We start from the raw sequence: 20,583 nt of genomic DNA on the forward strand, positions 1-20,583 counted from the left end.
CAAAACCCGTCAAACAGCCAGCAAAAAACAGTCACCCCAGCCAGTTGGGAAAGCAGAGTTTTGCAAAGGCGATTACTTCACCGGTTCTCAGAAATTTCAAAGGTAATCACTGATTTGAAGAAAACAGAGGTAGAATACAAGTCAGCCTTCATAATTTAAAAAAAAAAAGTCCTTGTAACAAGGTGATGCTTCAGGTGCTCAAGTACTGGTTATTCCTTGAAGCTCACGTTTCTGGTGGAGAAAGAAAAAAAATTCAAAATAAAGCTATCTATTATATTTTACTAATGACTATTAGGATAAAAAGTAATAATTAGATTTAGCCTCCTCACATTCTCTTCTGTTATTCCTGAATATCAACTAGTAGCATATTATCTAAAACTCTACATTCAGTTCATTGACTCATTGCTCAAATGCTTAACAAAGTAAATGTGAGACGAGGAGGAAGAGAAAATTTCTTGAGAAGATTAAATCAGATTAGAGAAAAAGACAATTGTCACACTACATTACAGTAATTACAGAGTACACTTTACTGTGCTAAGCTCCCAGGAAGGAATAAATAAGTAGGGTGAAAGATGGTGATAGTACTACTGAGACGATTTTAATGTAATAATCCATTGATAGGTTTAAAAGGCAAGACAGTAAAAAAATAAACTGCGTATGAATTCAGTTGTTAAAAAACACTTTCTCTAAAAATACATACTTCATGAAAATGGGATATTTTCTGGTAAGATATGGGACAGAGCTGTCATTGTTAAAACTAAGTTTTAGTTAGCAAATAGTAGGATAAAAATAGTTCACTACATGATATTCTTCAAGTATAGCAACTGGACTATTTTTATTGCTCTTGGGACTCACTGTAAAGCAAGGAAGACTAAAGACAATTCTCTACTGATGATACTCATTCTCAGAAATATATTATCTATCATTATCTCAGTCAAAATGTTGATTTGCAGTGTAACAGGGTTTGCCTAATGGCTCACCAGTAAAGCAAAAGTCATAACTGCTGTTTCATCCCTACTATCAATATCTCATTTGCTACAGTTTCCTTTTTTTGCTTTGTCCAAAAACTTGCAGAAGAAGAGGAAAAATTGCTGACAACGTGGATCATGCCATGCTGACCTCAGTTCTCAGGAAACCTGTGTTGTTGTTAACAAAAGCAAGCTTAGGAACAAGCCATATATATTTACCAACAAAAATAAAGTTTAAAATCTTATCGGTTTGGAATTCTGTTTCTTGGAGTTTAGCAGTTAGACAGTTAGATTCATGAGCTGTTATAGCATACTATATAGCTGTTATAGCACACATTTCCTAAAACAATCCCTGTTTATCTCTCCCTGTCCTTCTGCTCTTCACTGCAATTTATTATGCAGTATAGGACAGACAGGATATGAAGTCAATAATCAGCCCTGTAACACATAACTGACATAATCTAAAACAACAATGATCTCTAGAAGAACAAAAATGTCAGTGAAAATGAACAGGTGAGAGATGGATTTTGACTTCTTTTTGTGGACTCTAGTGACCACGATCTTAGACATTCATAGCATCCAAGCACTAACAATAAAAAATGCACTGATTATTTTTATGCGCTTGTTTTGGAGACAGTTTCATCTAATGTGTAGGGTTCAAATGCATTTTAGTTGGACTCTCTCCTATGGAGTGACTTTCCTTCATTGCTGTACTTGAGAGAATTTCATGGCATTTCTCTTAATATGAATCATTCGTTGTTTGGAGATAACTATTAACAATAATAAACTGGCAATATATATTTGGATATAATTAATGGTAATAATAAGCAGGCGATATGTATTTGGAAGCTGTCAGCTGGTGCAAGACCATTAACAAAACCAGGAATGGGAATCCATTACATTATATGGTCTTTGGAGAGCACTTTGCATGTATTGTTTCCAATCGATATTTTATAATAGGAGAGTCAACAAAAGAACAACTTCGAACCACCTAAAGTGTGTAAGAATTTCATATAATCAAAAAAGTATTATTTAGAAACAGTTTAAACCTAACTCTTAAACAGAAACGATCTGCTAAAAACAAATCACTTACTTTTCAGCTGCTGCTTGATCAGTTGTCCTTACAATGGTACGTTCTGGAGAATGTGAGGGAGACCTTAACGTTGAACTGAGAGGAGGTGAAGCACGTAAAGATGATGTAGAGAGACCATGTCGGCGCATTTCCTGAATTGCACGCTCTCTACCAACAGATAGCAATTTCAGTTACATAACACTTTGGTACTACAGGATGTTAAAGGAAGAAAATGTAACTTTTTTTTCCATATTTTTACTTGGTGGTTTTCACAATACTTTGCAAAGAGCCTTGTTTTCTCATTATGTCACTCAACTTCCTTCTTGTTTTCATGAGAAGGGATTTTTTTTTTTTTAGATGCAATGGCAAACTCACAAAATTTACAAGGGAATTCCAAAATTGTGTAAGTTTTTTTCTTTTTTAATTAAGCAGTTTTCAAGATGAGAATATTAGATTTTGCATGACAACAGGAGCACAATTTTCCATAAGAGTTCCTCACTATTGAAAAAAACAAGTTTTAAAAGCGAGAAAGAAGAAACAAGAAGTCATCTCACTGAAAAAACAGCATCTTACCGTTCAAATCGTTCAGTTGTCAGTTGCCTTTTTAAAATATCACAGTCAGTCTGCAGCTGTGCAACTTTACTTCGAAGTATGGGAACCTCTCTATTATAGCTGCTTCTAAAAAAAATCATGAGAAGCAACAGTTTTCTTTGAACACCATCAGCTAGGAACTTGGATGAATTAGAGCATGAGAAAACAAAAATAGATACCAAACATGTTGTTCACACAGACCAAATCAAAGACAAATTAGAAGCAGCGAGAACCAAGTGAATGCCACAGAATGCTTCTGGAGGAACCTAAGGTGAGAACGAAGTGAGAAGCTGGCAAGTTTCTCACTACAACCTTACTACAATACATCATGTTCTTTTTCAGACAAAGGTAAACACAAACATGTTTTATAAAAACAGACAAAATAATTGAATCATTAATTTATTGATTTACTATCCTCTGTTGCAATGCGAGATGGTCTTTATGTGTACATTTAAAAAAAGAAGAAAAAAAAGCAGTAACTATCCACAAAAAATACAAACATAACAGATACAGCTTCAGTAAAAATTCTATCAAGTAGGCTGGAACTATCTGGCTAGCAATGAACACAACTGAATCAAATCTAAGTAAAAGCTGTATTAATGCAAGCCCAGACCAGCAAAACCCAGAGTCTGAAAGCTTGCCAACTACACCCTTGGTGTTTGGGCCCAACTGTTTCAACTGCAAGAATCAAAATGAAAAGCAGCCTTGAAAATCTTAAGTAACATAATTAAATATACTTCTCAGCAAATCATCATCTTGGACGACTCAATGCTTGGTTGCAAAACACCATTAACTGCATTATAAAAAAGCAAGAAAAAAAAAATCGAGCGTAAAAGAAGTTGTCTAAACCAGAATCTAGACAGCTATGTTATTCCATAGAGTCTTCAAAGCCAATATGAGGTGGAGTGCTCAAAAGTCACTTCTGGAGAAGCAAAGATGTACTAGTTTATTGCTAAAGCACTGGACTTGAAGTCTGAAAAATGAGTTCCACTCCCAGCTCAGTCACAGACTTCCTGTCTGGCACCCGCTGGTCTCTGACTCCCGGAAGATGCAAACTACTCAAGAGGTATGATCCAAAAAGAACCGCAGAATATTTTTTCCTGTGTTCCCTATTCATCAGTAAAATTCCTAGAATGGTATCTTGATCCAGTATGTTGAGAACAGATGCCGAAGACAAGAGGTCTCGATGGTATCTTATTCTAAGTCCTTCAGAGACAGGCATATGCTTTCAGGATGGAGGTAAGAATTCAGGGCCCAATATCGTTATTGTAAAATAAAGAAAGAAAGCAAACGGTTTTGTGAGTTCTAAGGTTATTCCATGTCAATGACATTTAAACAAAATTAAGATCATTAAGTAAATCACTCAAAAATTAAGAAATATTTTAATTTGGAACCCCTGTGCACAGTAGTCATCATATAATAAGATTACATCATGATATACTATTTTTTCACAGGACATCTGGCTCTTTCACAGTAGATACAGATAGCTCTCAACAAGCAGTTTAGCTATTCAATATTCTCTGTTTATTTAATTCTTAATCACTGTAGAGCTTCAAGATCTCATTTACTGTACTATCACCCAAATAGCACTCCGAGTAACACAACTACTCTCTCTTCACAGAGCTCAAAATCACAGCACTGGAGAACTTCACAAGTTAAACTTAATTTTGAGAATCCTTCTAAAGTCGGAGGTTGTGTCAGTACCATTTTATAAATAGAGTGGAAGCACAGGCACAGTAAGGCCAAAACTGTAAATAATGTTCAAAAAATATCGACACATGATTTTTGTCAGAACTGAAATTTTGCCAAGTCAAATGAATTTTTATATTTCGCAAGACACAAACATAATTGTCACGTACCTCAGTCACAGCTGTGAGCATTTAAAGTTCCTGTTCTTTAGACTGCAACTACTACAAACTGAATAGTAGAAAATAAGGTATATACAACTAGTTCTCACACCTGAACATTTGCCTAGCAACATGCAGAACCTTTGAGATAAACAATTCAATAGAATAGCCACTATTCCTCCAAGAGAACATTTTCCTTCTTCCTGCAATATCCCATCCTATTAACAATGCAAGTACTGACATTTACAACAAACAAGAAAGGAACCCTACAATGTATGCAGAACAAAAATTGTGAAAAAATTACTACGAAGTTATTTAAATGGAGTTTTATAATGTTTGTACACAAAGAAGCTAAATTAAAGTTAAATGAAAACCTCCTCCTTTCTTTTTTTTTTTTTTTTTTTTAACCTTCACATTTAATTTCATAGTCAGGACATTCCTGTTCTTTGTATGCAATTAACTTTTTTTCCCTCCCAAGTAAACAAAACTCAGCAATTCTAAACCATGAAGCAATGAGTTGCACAGCAGCGATTAATAGTGTCGTCATCTACACATTCATTGAGATCACTGCTACTTGAGGTGGACCATTGTCAGTGGTAAGTTGTAGCCTTTACGTAAATCAACCAAAAGCATTTTTCTTGCACATCTGCATCACCAAGTTACAGATAGCTTTTAACTGTTTAGGTATGCTATATTCTATATCTCATAAGGAAGTATTATCTGTCCTTTTACCTTCCATACGTTTCCTTTCTCTCCCTACCTCAGTGTTTACTAAGTAGGTGTATCTGGTTTTCTTTTTCTGAAATTCTACTTTGACTTTACTCTTCACTACCATCTATGTTCAGCTGCTACTCCTCCTTCTTGCTATGTAATGCAGAGATACCACTACAGTCACTGGCTAATTTATCCCCAGGAGAATTATCACGTCATGATGACACATATCATGGAAACTTCAAATTCCCTGCTCCATATCATGAAGAAAATTATTTAAATCCCCCACTTCTCTTGTACATGAATTTCATATACACAAAATATCCCCCCCTTAACTTCATTGTTCCAAACAGATTAATCTTTCTTCTATAAGAGTGTTAAAAAGTTATTTCTACACTAGGCAGATGCACAGCATAAGAAGTTGCAGTTAGCTATAATGGAAAGTGCTGGCCACATTTAGTATAGGTTTCAGGTTCAGTTCCGTTTATATTTCAAAGGAATAATAAATGATACAGGACTTTTTCCTTAACAGTTAATATTAATAGCAGCAAAAGTACTTTTGCTTTTTTAACGCACTATGACTTCACTATTTATTATGTAAGTGATTCTTACTTTAATCAAAGTAAGGACAACAGGCATCTTCAGTAGGTAAGCAATTCACATTTACCATGGATTTAATCTACTTGGTATTTTTTTTGTGAGCAGTTCTCATATGTTAAAATTTTACTTTCAGTTTGCTTTGAGATGCTTGATGAATCCACGTTGTTCTAAAGGAGTTAGAATACTCTCCAATATAAGAACATAAACCAGTTCAAGACTAAGAAAATTTGCGTTCTCTTAATAATTAAACTCATAGTTAAACTCTTCAAAGCCAAATAAAAATACGACATTTTGCTTAAAAAGCAGAGTTAAATTAGATTGCTTCCTGAAGCTAAGAAGAAAATCAGAACCCGTGAGAGAGGTGGTTATATATTTTGAGAATTGATACACTCTGATGCAAAGGTTAACTATCCAAATCGTACTGCAATGCATACATACATTTACAGATGTACTCAACAGCTAAAAAAATTTACAAATTATCATGGGTTGACTGGTTCTGTAGTGGAAATAATGTCTGCAACAGATCAGCCACCTCACCATTAGGTAGTTATGTCCACTAAGAGGCTCAGAAGGAAAGGATTTTAGTGATTGCACTGAAAAGATGGCAGAGTTATATCAGACAAGTGAACTTCAGGAAAAGAATTCACCTCCTGTGCCTGACTGATGTGAGAAAGAGTCATGACCAGCAGAGAAACTGAAGCAAACCTTCTGGAGTCAGTCTGGGAACAAATCCAGAGAGAAACTGAGTGCTTATTCTCAAGACTGTGAAAACTCAGCAGGGTGTTCCTTCCTTTTAGAGTAGGTTTCCTTTGGAACTCCTGTTTAAGTTTACTGCTTGTACTAAACTGATGTCCACCAGAGTGCTGATTAATGAAAGCGATATGAAAGATCTGTAAAGAAACTTTAAGTAAACGATGCCATGAAAGGCCAAAAGACATTGCTGCAAAAATCTGCTCAGCCGTAGTGAACATCAAGAATTTGACTTGGTGAGTAAGTGTTGTCACACAGAAGAGGTTTCTTTGTGAACCACGTAACACATACATACACTTGTTAAAACTTACAGTTTGCTCTCGGCGAGTGTTAGCTTGTCTTTCAATAATTGAATTTCGGAATCTTTCTCATGGGATGTTAAATGGTTCTGAAATTCTTTGTCTCTACTAGTAGCCAGCAATGTTTCAAGATTCTGAACAGTAAGTCTCTCACTGGATAACTGCTTTTTCAGCAACTCTGCTTCTGATTTTATATCTTCTAATTCACCTAGAACCTAAGGCACAAATTTTATACATTAGTAATACACTGGTTTACAAACACACAGAGTTCTCTTTCGTGAAGAGTTGTTATAAAAACTGAAATGATTGGAAGTTTCATAAAAATGAATAGGAAACTGAGCTCACAAAACAAATTAAAGCCTACAATTATTTAAAACTATAGTTAGTTAAAAACTATTTAAGCTGTACATCTGTCAAATGTTTTACTGGGAGCTGGATTACCGAGTGCTGGAAATGCTTAGGTTAAGTACCCAGAACATTAATTGGCTTTTAACAGCAGTAGGCTTTTGCACAAGTACAAAAATAGTATTTGCTATACTTCATTCTGTTTGACTGGGTTAGTTCATAATTAGCTTCTTGGCTTTTGCTGAAAATATAGGAAAACATGTTTTCCTCATCAGTTCTATGAATATAAACAAATTCTGTGGGGATGAGAACTACTGTTCTCAAGGTCTTGAATATTACAGTAACAGAAAGCTTGACCAAGTCACTAAGTAAAGACACAACAATTAGCTGTAAAGAAAAAAGTTCAGAAATTATGGATATTTAGAACTGTTTAAACTATTTCAAACGACTTAATGAACTTCAGCTGAATCTAAATTTCAATTTAATTGGAAAAATCCATTAGGGAAAAGTCTTTAATATCTAAATAGGAAGCGCACTATTCACTTTTTATAAAAAGTTGAAAATTTGAGTAAATTAAAAAACAGTACATAAACCCAAATAAATATGTCTCTGTGGTACAGCAAAAACTACTGCTGCCACATTTTGTCATGATAATGAATGAAACTCCCTCTTTTTGTACAAAAAACACAGATATAGATCTGCATACTGCAAAATTTATAATTTAAATATAAATGCAAAACTAGTGATGTGAATTAACTTACCTTGCTCTCAGAAGTAATTTATTCTTTTCTCCAAAAACCATTAAAAGCAAAGGAAGATATTTTATTATAGCAAATTAAATTTGCCTTTGCTGCTTACCCTTTCATAATCCATGCTTTTGGATGTCAGCTGTCGAGATAAAAGTTCTTTGTTAGACTCAAGTTTCACACAGAGTTCCCTCACAGAAGCCAGGTCCGCCAACACAGAAGACTTATCCTGATTTTCACATTTAATATCCTCTTCCAATTTGGACATATTTTTTGTAATGGAGGAGATCTGAGATTCATATGCTTGATGTGCAACGATATGCTAAACAAAGACAAATATGGATACCCATTTCAGTGTTAAGTGTTGAGTTAACAGTTCTCTGCTGGATAACAGGTTTTTTTTTTAATACTTTCTTTTCCCTTCAAAATTAACTTTCCCTATAAAATTAACTTTAAATTACATTCCTTTCCTCTCCTCTCCCTAAATCACAGCTAAGAACAACTAATAAACCATCTCTGCAATTTTTAATCACCATCTTGAAGAATTATACAAGTACTATACAAGAATGGAATAAGGCTGGATTCCAGCTTCAGAAGATAATTAAAGCCTAAAACCCCAAAAATACAATCTATTTTTTACTCAGCTTACATATTAAAGTTGCTAACTCTTTCTGGCTAATTAAAAGCATGGGACAAAATATGGTCAATCCACAACTTTTATACTCTAAAACATCCCTGATCTCCATGAAGTTATTGCTTCTAAAATATAAACCTCATTATTTTCTATGCTGTTGGTCTAGGTTTCGGTATTATGGAATCCTGATTCTGGATTTGGACTACTACTATCAGATTTTTACCTTTAATCCAGCTACCAATGCTTCAAATACTTCATTCAAAGCTTCAAAGAAATGTAAGAACTAAGCTTACAAAACACTCATAAAGCTATATGCAAATATTTTGAAGCAACTAAACAAAAGGTTCTTACAGAGACAATAACATAATAGCAATGATGACCCAACAGAAGAGATCTAAAAGTATTAAAATATACGCTGTGATTCTAATTTTGGGAAGGCAGGGAAGGGAGGAGGAAAGCACATCTAACCAAAATCAGTTACTCTTTCGAAAACTCAGTGTCCACATGTGAAACATTCATGTATAGGAATTATTTTCCATTAAAGCATTAAAAATAGTATGTTGGCTTTATTAAAAAACACTTGAATGTATCCCACTTTCCCTGACAGAATTTCGTTGCACAAGTTATTACCCCTTGAATCTCTTTTTCCAGAAGTTCTACTCTCTCTCGAAGATGTCTCCGATCTGTATCTACAGAAAGGAGTTCAAGTCGTATTGAGCTGCTTTCTCCTTCAGCTTGATGAGCCTTCATTTCCCAGTCTTCAGCTTGCGTATGGAGCATTCGGAACCTCTCTAACAATTCTTGGTTTTCTTTTTCCTAGATGAAACAGTAAATCACTCTGCAATGATCAACATACCTTCAAGTTGCTTAATCTTATTTCACGCCTACTCCCTACAATATCTTCTTTTTTTCAGAAGAAAGTAGATCTTTCTCTATTTTCCTAATCCCACTATCTGGCAATTACTAAAGGGCATCATCCCTTTTGCAAGTCCAAATAGTAAATAAATACTAATAAGTGATGGCATTCAGTTTTATTAAATGCCAGTATTTACATTTAGCAGTTGTTAATGAGTTTCAAGGCTCCTAGGGGAGGGGTTATTTTGGATCTCTCTGTATTGTCAAGGGTCACATTACTGAGATGTACTGATCCTAGTGCTGCCCTTTCCAAGAAATTCCAGCAGGAGTCCATTTTCAGCTCTTTTACTTACTGTACTCTTACAAATACTTATATTACAGCAGTGCCTGAAAGACTGGTAACATGTTCGGGCAGATACACCTAAGCAGTCTATCGTAAAAGTACAAAACTGCAAGCTTTAGTGCTTACAAGTTAGGCAGTGATAGAACAAATGTTGCTTGTGAATTTTAATTTGGCCCAACTGCAAGTGCATATTATAAGGCAGTGATTAATTTTTCTTCTTTATTTAGCTCCATTCTTTTCTTCCCCTGTTCATGTAATGCACAGTGGGATAAGCATATTGCTATTATGAATCAGATTTGTCTAATGAGGAAGGCTACTGTTTTTGAAATTCCTTCTGTGTTTCCTGCAGAACTTGGAAGGTGCAGACAGAATGAGGTGGGGCATTAGGAAACAGAAACTCATGATTAAGCAAGTGAACACTGTGCAGAAAAGTAAATCCTTGTCTCCACAGGCAACGTCCAGATGTAATACTAGACCTGAAACCAACCGTTCATAATTGGTCACTGGCTGTATATTCTACAGCTTCTTGGTACCTGACTTGAATAACTGGAGTCTCATTTGCCAAAGATGTGGCCACATCTGTAGCTGAAGTGCTTTGGACATATGATATATTATAAAATTCTTAAAAAATAAACTTCAAGTGTTTTAAATTGAGAGTTCTAAGCTAACATACTACTGACCTTAATTTTTTCTCTATGCTTCAGTTCTACTTGTAAAAAGTGGCTGAATTTACATGCATTCATCTAGACATGCAAGTCAAAGTCAGATCAAAAATCATTCTTTCCTATTCAAAGTCACATAATAAACTTGTCAGTTCATGTTGTCTTGACATAAATTCTATTTGTTTTAAATTATCATAAGTTTTAATGCACACACATCACACTTTTGAATCCAAGTATCAGGATAAAATACATTTAACGAGCACTGTTTTGTCAGTACAGCAAAAACTGTGAACTCTTATCATTCATAGAGAAAACTTTCCATTGTGCTATTTTTACACTTTCCTGAAGAACTACATATAAAATTTCTTTTTAAAAGGTTTAAAATATTAAAAACCATCATATAAGCTGCTTGTTGCCTGCAATCATGAAATAGTACCAGATATTTTACTAGTTGCCTTGTCAAAACTCAAAAAGCAAAACAACATTCAAACATGATTTGTCTGTCATTCTCCAGTGTTATGGCCAACTGAAACATAATCAATGAAATTGTGATGTGCCAGAATTTATCAGTGCTTCAGATCTAATAAGGTTTTATATGAAACCACTAGTAGCTTGAAACACTGCAGACGAAAGAAGGAAAAAAAAGAAAAGAAGGAAATGGGACAGGCAGGGAGAATGGGACCCAAACCATACATTTCTTAATTTTTTTATTGTATCCTAATGAGAATGTGTTATATTCTAAAACTAATGGATTTATTGAAAACGGTAATGACTGCCTGGAGATTACACTTTTACCTTCGAAGCCATCAAGGTCTCAAATCTGGAAACTTCAGTTATATAATTATGTACCCTGGTTTTCATTTCTTCTTTTTCACGTATTGCATCTTCAAGCTCAGTACTGATAGCCTAAAGAGATTACATAAAGGCAAAACAGTGCCTTAGAGTAAGTTAATCACTATATATTACTGTATCAGACTAAATCAAAGTAATTGCATATGCCCTAGATTTTATTCTGTTCTACTTTTAAGTAATTTAGTCGAAGCCCTTTGGGATTTGTAGGGTTCAGAAATAGCCCCTATTACCTTAGATACACCAAAGAGTTTTCCAGGCAAGAATAATCACAGAAAACAATGAATATCATACCAGTTCATAAAATCTGCAGCTTCCCTGATGACACACCCTACTGATCGTTGGAAAATTCAACATACAGATGTTTGGGAGCTGGGATTTTTCTAGCCTTATGATTCACTATGCCTGAGTGAAGGAAAGTTTTCTGTCATTAGAAAGTCAATTTTATAACAAAAGAACATTTATTTTGAAGTAGAATTGCAAGATAAAATAACTAAATGCATTATTAAGATCATATTTAGCCATCAAAAATGCACCATGGAATTTGTTTGAGATGTTAGAACTGCTAACTCTGTCCCTCTCAGGTTCAGCTCCCACCTTTCTCTGAGTCCTCTAGCCCAGAGAGCCAAAAAGGCAAGTATCTTCTTCTATCCCCACTATCAAATGTAGAGGAAATAGAGGATATTGCCTTATTTCTTTCCCTTCTTCTTTTTGTGGTATATTAATATTCATTAGCGGCAGCCTTTTTACTGTGTGCCTTACTTAGCATATTCTGAAATCAGTTTGCTTGTCTCCGTGGTAGCCTTCCCAAGCACACTGGGAAAGCTTTAGTCATCACATTATGATAATATTTAATATTTCATCTTATTAGATACCTGTGAATAGCATCTCCAATTTCAATAATAGACCCACATATCTATGTATTGTACCATAGGTTTTGCAAGAACTATTCAGGGTACTGCATCACTTACTTAAAACATCTTGCTATATTGTACTTTCTAGCTTCAGACTCAGCCAGGTTGACTGAGGGGAATTGAAATAAATGGTTTAGCTAACAAGGCCCTGATTATTTTTAGTGTTGGCATTTACAGTGAATTCAAACAAACATTTGTATCTCAGCATCAAAATTGTACAAGGCATTTGAGTCTCATGATGAGCTGCAGTAGTTGTATTTGCTATACAAATTGAATGTAATGAGTTGCAACAAAATTCTGGGCTAGCTCTTTAAATCACATTCACATATTCTCTATGTAGTCTTTCTAATGTTTAGCCCAATAAAAAAATGTTACTTACCCTATAAAACATTGGACATTTTTGTTATATATTGTCCATATGCACATTCTATTGTACAGGGACATCCATGTCATGCACTTGGAGCTGGCAGGCTTTTGGTCAGCAGTAACCAGCTGCTGCACAAAACCAACTCATTATTCCTCAAACTGTGTGAGTGATTAACAAGACTGAATGCACTTCAGGCTCTCCAAGCCATGGATCCCAGACCCAGAGAATTCCAAGGAAGAAGAGATGGAGCAATGATGATTGGGAAGAGTGCAAATGGCCTTATACTACATAAATCCCTTATGCTCTTGAAAGAATGAGCCTTACACACCAGTGGTTGGTTTAACTTGCGGACCCCTGGAGAACATCTCAAGATGAAGATGCCCCAAGAATAATAATGATGATAATCAAACAGTTTAATTCACTGAATCTCTCAACTATTTCTGTCTTGCAAAATTTTTATTTAACCTGCACCATCAACTTGAGATAGCTCATGTTTCAATAAAATATTCAATGATACCCTACGGAAATAGGCAATTCCTCAAGGCATTAAAGATTTTATTTCAACTTTGATTCTGTAACTGACGTAAGTTTAAGTCGTGCCTTTATCGCATGCGCTTTACAAGGAAACGTATTTAACCATCAGCAGCTGAGAGGGACTGTATACCTCCCAACTGGAAAGCTGACCATAAATACACATGAACCAACTCAGAGTCCACTGGGCAATCATAACCCACTTCCCACCTGCTTTTTGGCCTAAAGCTGCTGACTGGCTAGCTGTTAACAAGGAGGTACATTATGACTCTAAACTACTGGAGAGCTAAGGAAAGATGAAATCATATAAAACTAATAGAAATAAAAATATATAACATAAAACTCTGCAAGCAGCCAAATAAAGTACCTGAACAGAATTCTCCACGAAAAACAAAACCCACACACCAAAAAAGCTGCAATATACAGCTGAACTCTAAGATACCACCTCACCATGACACCTACCTTACCAACGCAAAGACAATCCAATAAGAACATTTCTCCAGGGAAATAGATGGCACCTTTGAATTCACCATCTAAAAACCCCACACAACCTTGACACAATGGAAAAGGAACCCCTCCTATTCCCATCGACTGTGCATCCTTATCCATTCCTGAAATCAGGAAACAAATTCAGACTATTCAGGACTATCATCCCTTAAAAATAAGTTTTCTTCAATCCCTCTGTCTTGTTGCTTTTAAGCCCTCTTATATTTTCTCCCCCAAAATTAACCTTTCCCAACTCATCAGTGAAAGCAAAGTTCCTGCAGAGCAACACACATGAATGGAAACTAACCTTGCCAGAACTGGAAATTAAAAACCTGCCAATACCTCTTTACAGCCACCATTACCAAAGCTCACAGAACACAAACATTAAAATCTACATACCAAAACATTCTAATCTCAAAACGTGGCATACCTCGCTCAATACATCCAATGCTTCATGGAAACTAGATGAATGAAGCCAATGAATCACTATGCACCAGAACGAATTCAGATGTGCTAGCATCTCCTCCCTCTCCCTTTCACCTGACTAATAACCTGATACCTGCTTTTGTGGTTTCTTGCTCTCTCTCAATAATCCCAGTTCCACAGATAATAAAAGCCAATTTTTACCAATTAAATACCAACTACCAAGTGATATAACCAATTAACATAATTTCATTATAGTATAAACAATTATGTCCTAGATTTATTTTATTTAGATTTCTTTTTTAATCTGGGGAAGGGTGACTAAACTGAAAGCTTGTCTATTTCTCCCCCACTGTACTGACTATGCTTAAGTATCTAAAGTAATTGCTTTTACAATTTCTGCCCAGTCATTTTTAATATCCCCGTGTTCAAGAAATACCAATAATTAAAGATACCAAATCAAAACTGAGGATATAGCGGTTTTGATGTACCACTATATGCAAGCAAGCAATAAATAGTTTAATACTTCAGTATTATGTACTGCCTTCATACCTGGTTTTCTCTGGCCATTGTAGCTAGGTCATCTTGCAATCGCCTGTTTTCTTTCAGAGCCATTTCCTTTACTCTTCCTGTTTCTGCAAGTTCTACATGGGACGTATCAAGCTGGCGATGCAAGCTAGATATCTCACGGTCTCTGTTGCTCAGCATGTCCTTCATCTGGCTATCAAGTGAAAATCTTATTTAAGTTGTCTCTTCTTATACTATACCACATACTGCTAAAAACAATCAGTTGTGGATTTTGGATATGCAAAAGCTTTTTTTTTTTTTTTAAAAAAGGTAAACTTCTTGCTCTCTGAAGGCTAACAAACTTGAGTCTAAACATAAACATAAGCTAAGAATATATAATGTCAATAAGCACAAATAAAATGGAATTAATTTTCAACTCTGAAGACATATCTGGTAAGATGTATCTTATGCAAACAGCAATTACAGATACTTATGTTTATCTGTGTTTGGTAGTGGTTACAGTATGTTAGCCATTGCATATTTTATAAACCATAAAGGAAGAAGACAGATAGCTTACACTTGAAAGACAACAATCAAAAGAGTAAGGAAGAGATTAAATAAAAAAGTAGAAATATAAATACATGTGAATTTAAGTAAACTTTTGCATTAGTTTTTTGCCACAGATACTTCATGCATCAATGTACCAAATATTCAGTTACACTGGTCTTCAGATGTTTAAATATTGGTGTTTAAATATTTTCTTTTAAAAAGCTATAGTTTTAAAAGTCATGCTTAAAAAGAAGCAAGAAGCAAAGATCGGATGAAGCCCATCTAAAAACTACATAAATATATTTTAATTAAGACTGTACTGGTAGCTTAAGTTGGAAGAATTAGCTGCCAATAATTAAGAGTTCTGCTCTGAGTTTTACCTGGGTCAATCTAATAATATCTAGTGGAGTACTTAGAATACTAAAAAGCTACTTCTTAACTGAGAATTAAGAAATGTTATCAATTTAGGAAAATAAATATAGACAAACAATTGTTAATGGCTGTCTTAACAGTAACTTAGCAGCCTGCAGTATAATTGCAGGGGAAGTCTCTTCAAAAGTTGTGTACATCTTTCTCAACACAGTACACTCCTTTACTTGACTTAAACAGAATTAACTCCAAAATAACTAAAATAGCCATCTACTTTCACTTTAAAACCACTAGATAAAATAAAACCACTGAAGAGGGCATCCTAGTCTTTACTTACTCTGTAGAGGACTCCAGCTCAGAAAGAGTTAGACGTAAATGCGTAATTGTTTTTTCCTATGAAAATAAAAGCAAAAGTTGTATTAGGTATTATTATATTGCAACATAACAGGATACTTCAAGTTAAAGAACTTTACATTTAAACCTTTATTTTAACCCTTCACCAATAAGCAACTGCATCTTTGCACATTCAAATTTCCAAGCTTCTTTTCTTTACTGAGAAAGGATTGTCTTGTCATCAAAAAACTCTTTGTATTGGCTAGGTCCAAACATAGTGTTTATGCGATGCTTAGAACTCTGCACAGGCTTTGTCATCAAGGCAAAATGCCTCCCTAAAATGTAACTGCTTTAAAAATCCCCAGATGGACTGCAAAGTAGTACTTTTACTGCACATACCTTGTTAGCCAAGTTGTCATCTAAGCATGCAATTCTTTCTGTTTTTTCATCTACAGTTTCTTGAAGACTGTCCTTTTCTTTGTCCAGAACAGTAATCGTACTTCTAAGCACATTGACTGCTTCATCCTGTGAAGTGCTCCTCTGGTTTAACCTATCTATAAATAAAAGAGTAAGTACTTTGTATTTTAAAAACAGGAAATAAGCATAAAAATAACTAGTGATTACCTATTTTCTCCTCTAGCTTTACAATTTCTTCTTGAGCTGACTGCAGTTCATCCTTTTTGAGGGACAATCGGTGCTGTAAATCTTCAACAGACCTCTGGAGTTGGTCATTTAAGAGCCTGGAAAATCAGTATACAGTTGAAAGAAGTCTGAGACCTATTTAGGGTCATCAGCTTATGGCTCTTAAGCTGCCCGAAGTGCTGGAACAGTTCCAGTGTAACCTCATGATAGGGTTGTGTCATACCAACCAGCAAAACGGGGTTGTGTCATACTAACCAGGCTTCTCCCTCCCTCTCTGGGAGAGAGAGGACTATTAAGGCTGAGGCCAACACCGTTTGGTTGCTCTGGACCCCTGCAGCAAGTCCACCTCAACACCATTCCAAAATGGAGCATGGAGCCTCGGTGGAACCACCATGATAATCTGAAACATTCACTTCCTCTGATTTCTGTTACGCTTCATCATGTAACTCTTGTTACTTGTGTCTTTTGACCCTTCGCTTTGTAAAGATTTTGACATGTAGCTCATAGCAGTATCAGCCACACATTTTAAGAAGCAACAAAATTGACAGCTACAGTTCTGATCCTACTTTTAAGAAATACAAAGCCTGAAAGATAGATGAAACCATCTATCTACATAGTTGTTTTGCTTAGCAAGAAATATCAGAGTGACCTAGGAAAAAAAATGCAAAATGAAACTCCAAAGTAATTAAATGGATTATTTACAAAACAGGTTAGGAAATAAAAATCCCTCTGAAGTGGGATCCCACAAAAGCTAGAGAAGCTTTTCATTTTTAGAAAAAAACACCAGTCCGGAATACAGCGTGTCTACAGATAAAGATTGCTCTCACCCAGTTTAGAGTGAAACTTTAGAGGGGGGAAAAAAGGGGGGGGGGAGGCAAACACAGCTATAACAAATTGCCACCATGCACAAAGTAGAACCAAATGCTGAAATGGCTGTAGCCCTACTCCTTATCTCCTCCTTTTTATAATATCAATGCTTTCCACTAAAATTATAAGAAGCCTAACAAGATACCTCACTTTTATGAATGTTGTCACAATTTTACCAACAAATACACTAATTCCTTTACTAACAGCCTTCTTTGTGCAATTGGGAGCATTAGATGAACTCCAAGGCCTGCTTCTCAGCTTCAGTTCTTCATAGTTATCCACCCTGCTATTGTACTGTTATACAGTGCAGTATAGTTCTGTTCAGGTTGGGGGTGGGGTGGGGGGTGTGAGCCACAGACCCTGGTTGCCCTTGTAAAACATCCAAAAGATCTCATCTACAGCATTACCTATCCTGTAGTGTTCTCTTACATCAAAGGCACTCATTTCCACCTAAACCAAATACCCGATTTCCAAATTTCTGCCCAGATTTATTTAGTACTCTATTTCCACTTTCTCTGAGCCTTCTTCTTGTTCCATCACATTTAGATAGCTGATGGGAGCTCTTTTCTAAAACAACTTTAAAAGAGTGCAGCAATGATCCTGCAAGTTTAAATAGGCCTTAAAAATACATGGCTGTACTTGATCCTCCAGTTCTGACTGAGCAAGCTGGTCAAATCCCCGCAGACTGCATCTATGGATCGTAAGATGTCAACTCTCAAAAGTGTAATATGTGTGTGATAGTATTAGCATATGAAAGAGAGCGACACAAGAAAAACAGCTCAAGTAAAATGCCATTACAGAATGACTCTCCATGAACCACTCATTTGTGGAATATCAATGCCTAATGCTTGGCATAAAATTTTCAGTATTACTGACAACTCTGTAAAACTGGCACAATTTGGTCCTAGTTTGCAAAGGCATCTGTCTTCCTTTTAACAAACAGCATTTGGAAATCCTTTTAGAAATTTTCTGTTCTGCTACATTCATAAACAGAGAACATGGTTGTTAGAGGAAACAATTCTAGAAGGATGAGAAAGTTTTCATTTACAATTAGCCATAAAAATTATCAGTATATCTGGTCATCAAATAAGTCCAGGAGGAGCTTGCTGTGAAAAGCCACCACAGCACTTTCCTTAGTCATATTTACTTTTCCTTAAGACAAAACCAGTACCGAGTGATTTTGAACATATTTTATGGTCTTTCCCAGGAACTCAACTCTGCTATACGGTCACAGAACAAACAAAATTATGTTAGCATCTGTGAAAGACCACCACATTTTGTATTAGACTTACTGAAGTGAGCAAATCTCAGCTTTAAATTGAGAAGAATCATCAGATGTCTGGGCAAGTTTACTGGACTTCAATTTTAATTCATTTTCCAAAGAGTTTATTCTTTCTTTCAGGATAGAGACTGTAGTCTTTAGTTCACACCTTTCCATCTCAAACTGCAATTTAAAAAAAATAACCAAACATGTTATTGTTGTAGAAAGCTATCACAACTTGGCTTTTAAAGAAATTTAAGTTGAAAACAGCTAATAAAATTAATTGCTTGAAAAGTCTGTCCTACTTTAGAAGTAATAAAAGCTTACTTCCTAAAAATGCACTTACTCCTTGAATGTTATTCTCCAGTTCTGAAATATCATGCTGCATCTTTGATTTTTCAAGGTTAGCTGCTTCTTGCTGAGTCTGAGATAGAAATACAGAATTACATTCATAAGATACACATTTTTAGATTTAACCATAGATATTTAAGCTTAAAGTTTAAGAAAACATTGCTCTATTTTCTTAGATGAATGACCAAATGCAAAGTTCTCTCTATAAAACTACAGAGCATTAGCTGAAAATACACCACTGCAGTTCAATATAACATCACTGAGTTTAGTTTTGGGTTTTGGCTGTTTTTTTGTGGTTTTTTTTTTTTAAAAGAAAAAGTACAGTTATATTTGGTACCAACCAAATTAATATTTGGGAGTTGTTGTAGAAAGATTACTGAGCTACAGGGCAATATGAAAGGTTGCAAGCACGTATAGCTTAGTGTCCTAAGCTGTCTGAAATTAATTTATGAAATTATCATTAATATGAAATGTAAGACAGATTACAAAGCTAACTGGTCTTTCTCCAAGTCTATGAAGAAATTTTTTTTAAATGATTTGTCTGTTCTCTGACTTCTGTGCGTAAGTGCAGTGAAATTATTAAACAAACTCTCAAACTTCCTAGAAATGCCCGAGATCAGTGTTTTTGTGCAGATATTTAAAAGTGGCACACATACAAAATGTTGGTAGTCACCTACAGGAAGAAAGGATGGAGCTGGAAGCACATCGCTTCCACTGCATGCGCATGCTTTAAGCAAAGAGGTCAAAGTTACTGCCACTGTATTCAGATACACTACAGTTCTCTATTTCTGTGGTAGTAAATCAAACTACAGAAACATTCATCGTACAGTCAATCTTGACATATGTTGTCTTTGGATCAGTCCATTAATACGATTTTAAATTTCTGAATTTTCAGGACATTTTAAAAACCTGTATGCATTATATTAATGACCCAATATACCCCCCTGAAATCATATGCTCTTGACTACAACCAAATAAGACATTAATGCACATTAATACCAGACATCAAAAGGTCAGAGTAACAGGAAAATTATTGCATTAACAAATTTTTTTTAAAGGTTAAAAATAATGAAACTTGGATTGCTATGAATTTATGTTTGATGGTTCAGTTATATGCATTTAAAATATACTCTGCTACAAAATGCAACAATAACTAAAGATTAGTTAATATGAAAAAGTCCCTAGTCCCCAGTTTGTGGGATAAGAACCATGTGTGACACACAAGCATCTTCGAAGTAGTGCATACACACAAAAATATTCTGTGGTTGGGCTTCATATCTAGGTTCTTCACACAAGGCGATGCCATGCTCATTCTCAGACACTTAAAGCATGTTCCTCTCCCCCTATACCCACCTAGGAACTGAGTTTACAAGGATAATTCAGAAAATTCATCGAGCTCTCTCAAGTGAGTTTGAAATCAGATAAGTTCAAAAGTTATTGAAAAGGGGAACTGACAAGACAGCCAGACTGTCCTGGTTTCGGCTGGGATAGAGTTAATTTCCTTCCTAGTAGCTGGTACAGTGCTGTGTTTTGGATTTAGGGTGAGAACAATGTTGATAACACACCGATGTTTTAGTCCTTGCTAAGTAGTGCTTACACTAAGTCAAGGACTTTTCAGCTTCTCATGCTCTACCGACTGAGAAGGCTGGGCGTGCACAAGAAGCTGGGATGGGACACAGCTGGGACAGCTGACCCAAACTGGCCAAAGGGA

At 35.4% G+C, this 20,583-nt stretch overlaps 1 protein-coding gene across 1 annotated transcript in view; it reads right to left on the minus strand.

The window, feature by feature from the left end:
• Positions 1-209: 209 nt before the first annotated feature.
• CEP135 (centrosomal protein 135) overlaps positions 210-20,583 on the minus strand; it is a 34,082-nt gene continuing 13,708 nt past the window's right edge. The window contains exons 13-25 of the mRNA XM_019471555.1: positions 18,868-18,945; positions 18,553-18,704; positions 16,376-16,491; positions 16,151-16,305; positions 15,756-15,811; positions 14,546-14,714; positions 11,219-11,329; positions 9,194-9,379; positions 8,042-8,251; positions 6,851-7,053; positions 2,614-2,718; positions 2,062-2,208; positions 210-231 (exon numbers count right to left, since the gene is read on the minus strand). Of these exons, the coding sequence (XP_019327100.1) occupies positions 210-231; positions 2,062-2,208; positions 2,614-2,718; positions 6,851-7,053; positions 8,042-8,251; positions 9,194-9,379; positions 11,219-11,329; positions 14,546-14,714; positions 15,756-15,811; positions 16,151-16,305; positions 16,376-16,491; positions 18,553-18,704; positions 18,868-18,945 (1,710 nt within the window). The remainder of the gene's footprint in view (positions 232-2,061; positions 2,209-2,613; positions 2,719-6,850; positions 7,054-8,041; positions 8,252-9,193; positions 9,380-11,218; positions 11,330-14,545; positions 14,715-15,755; positions 15,812-16,150; positions 16,306-16,375; positions 16,492-18,552; positions 18,705-18,867; positions 18,946-20,583) is intronic.

This window comes from Aptenodytes forsteri, unplaced genomic scaffold (genome assembly GCF_000699145.1).
Source record: "Aptenodytes forsteri isolate BGI_AS27 unplaced genomic scaffold, ASM69914v1 Scaffold65, whole genome shotgun sequence".
Classification (NCBI taxonomy): domain Eukaryota; kingdom Metazoa; phylum Chordata; class Aves; order Sphenisciformes; family Spheniscidae; genus Aptenodytes; species Aptenodytes forsteri.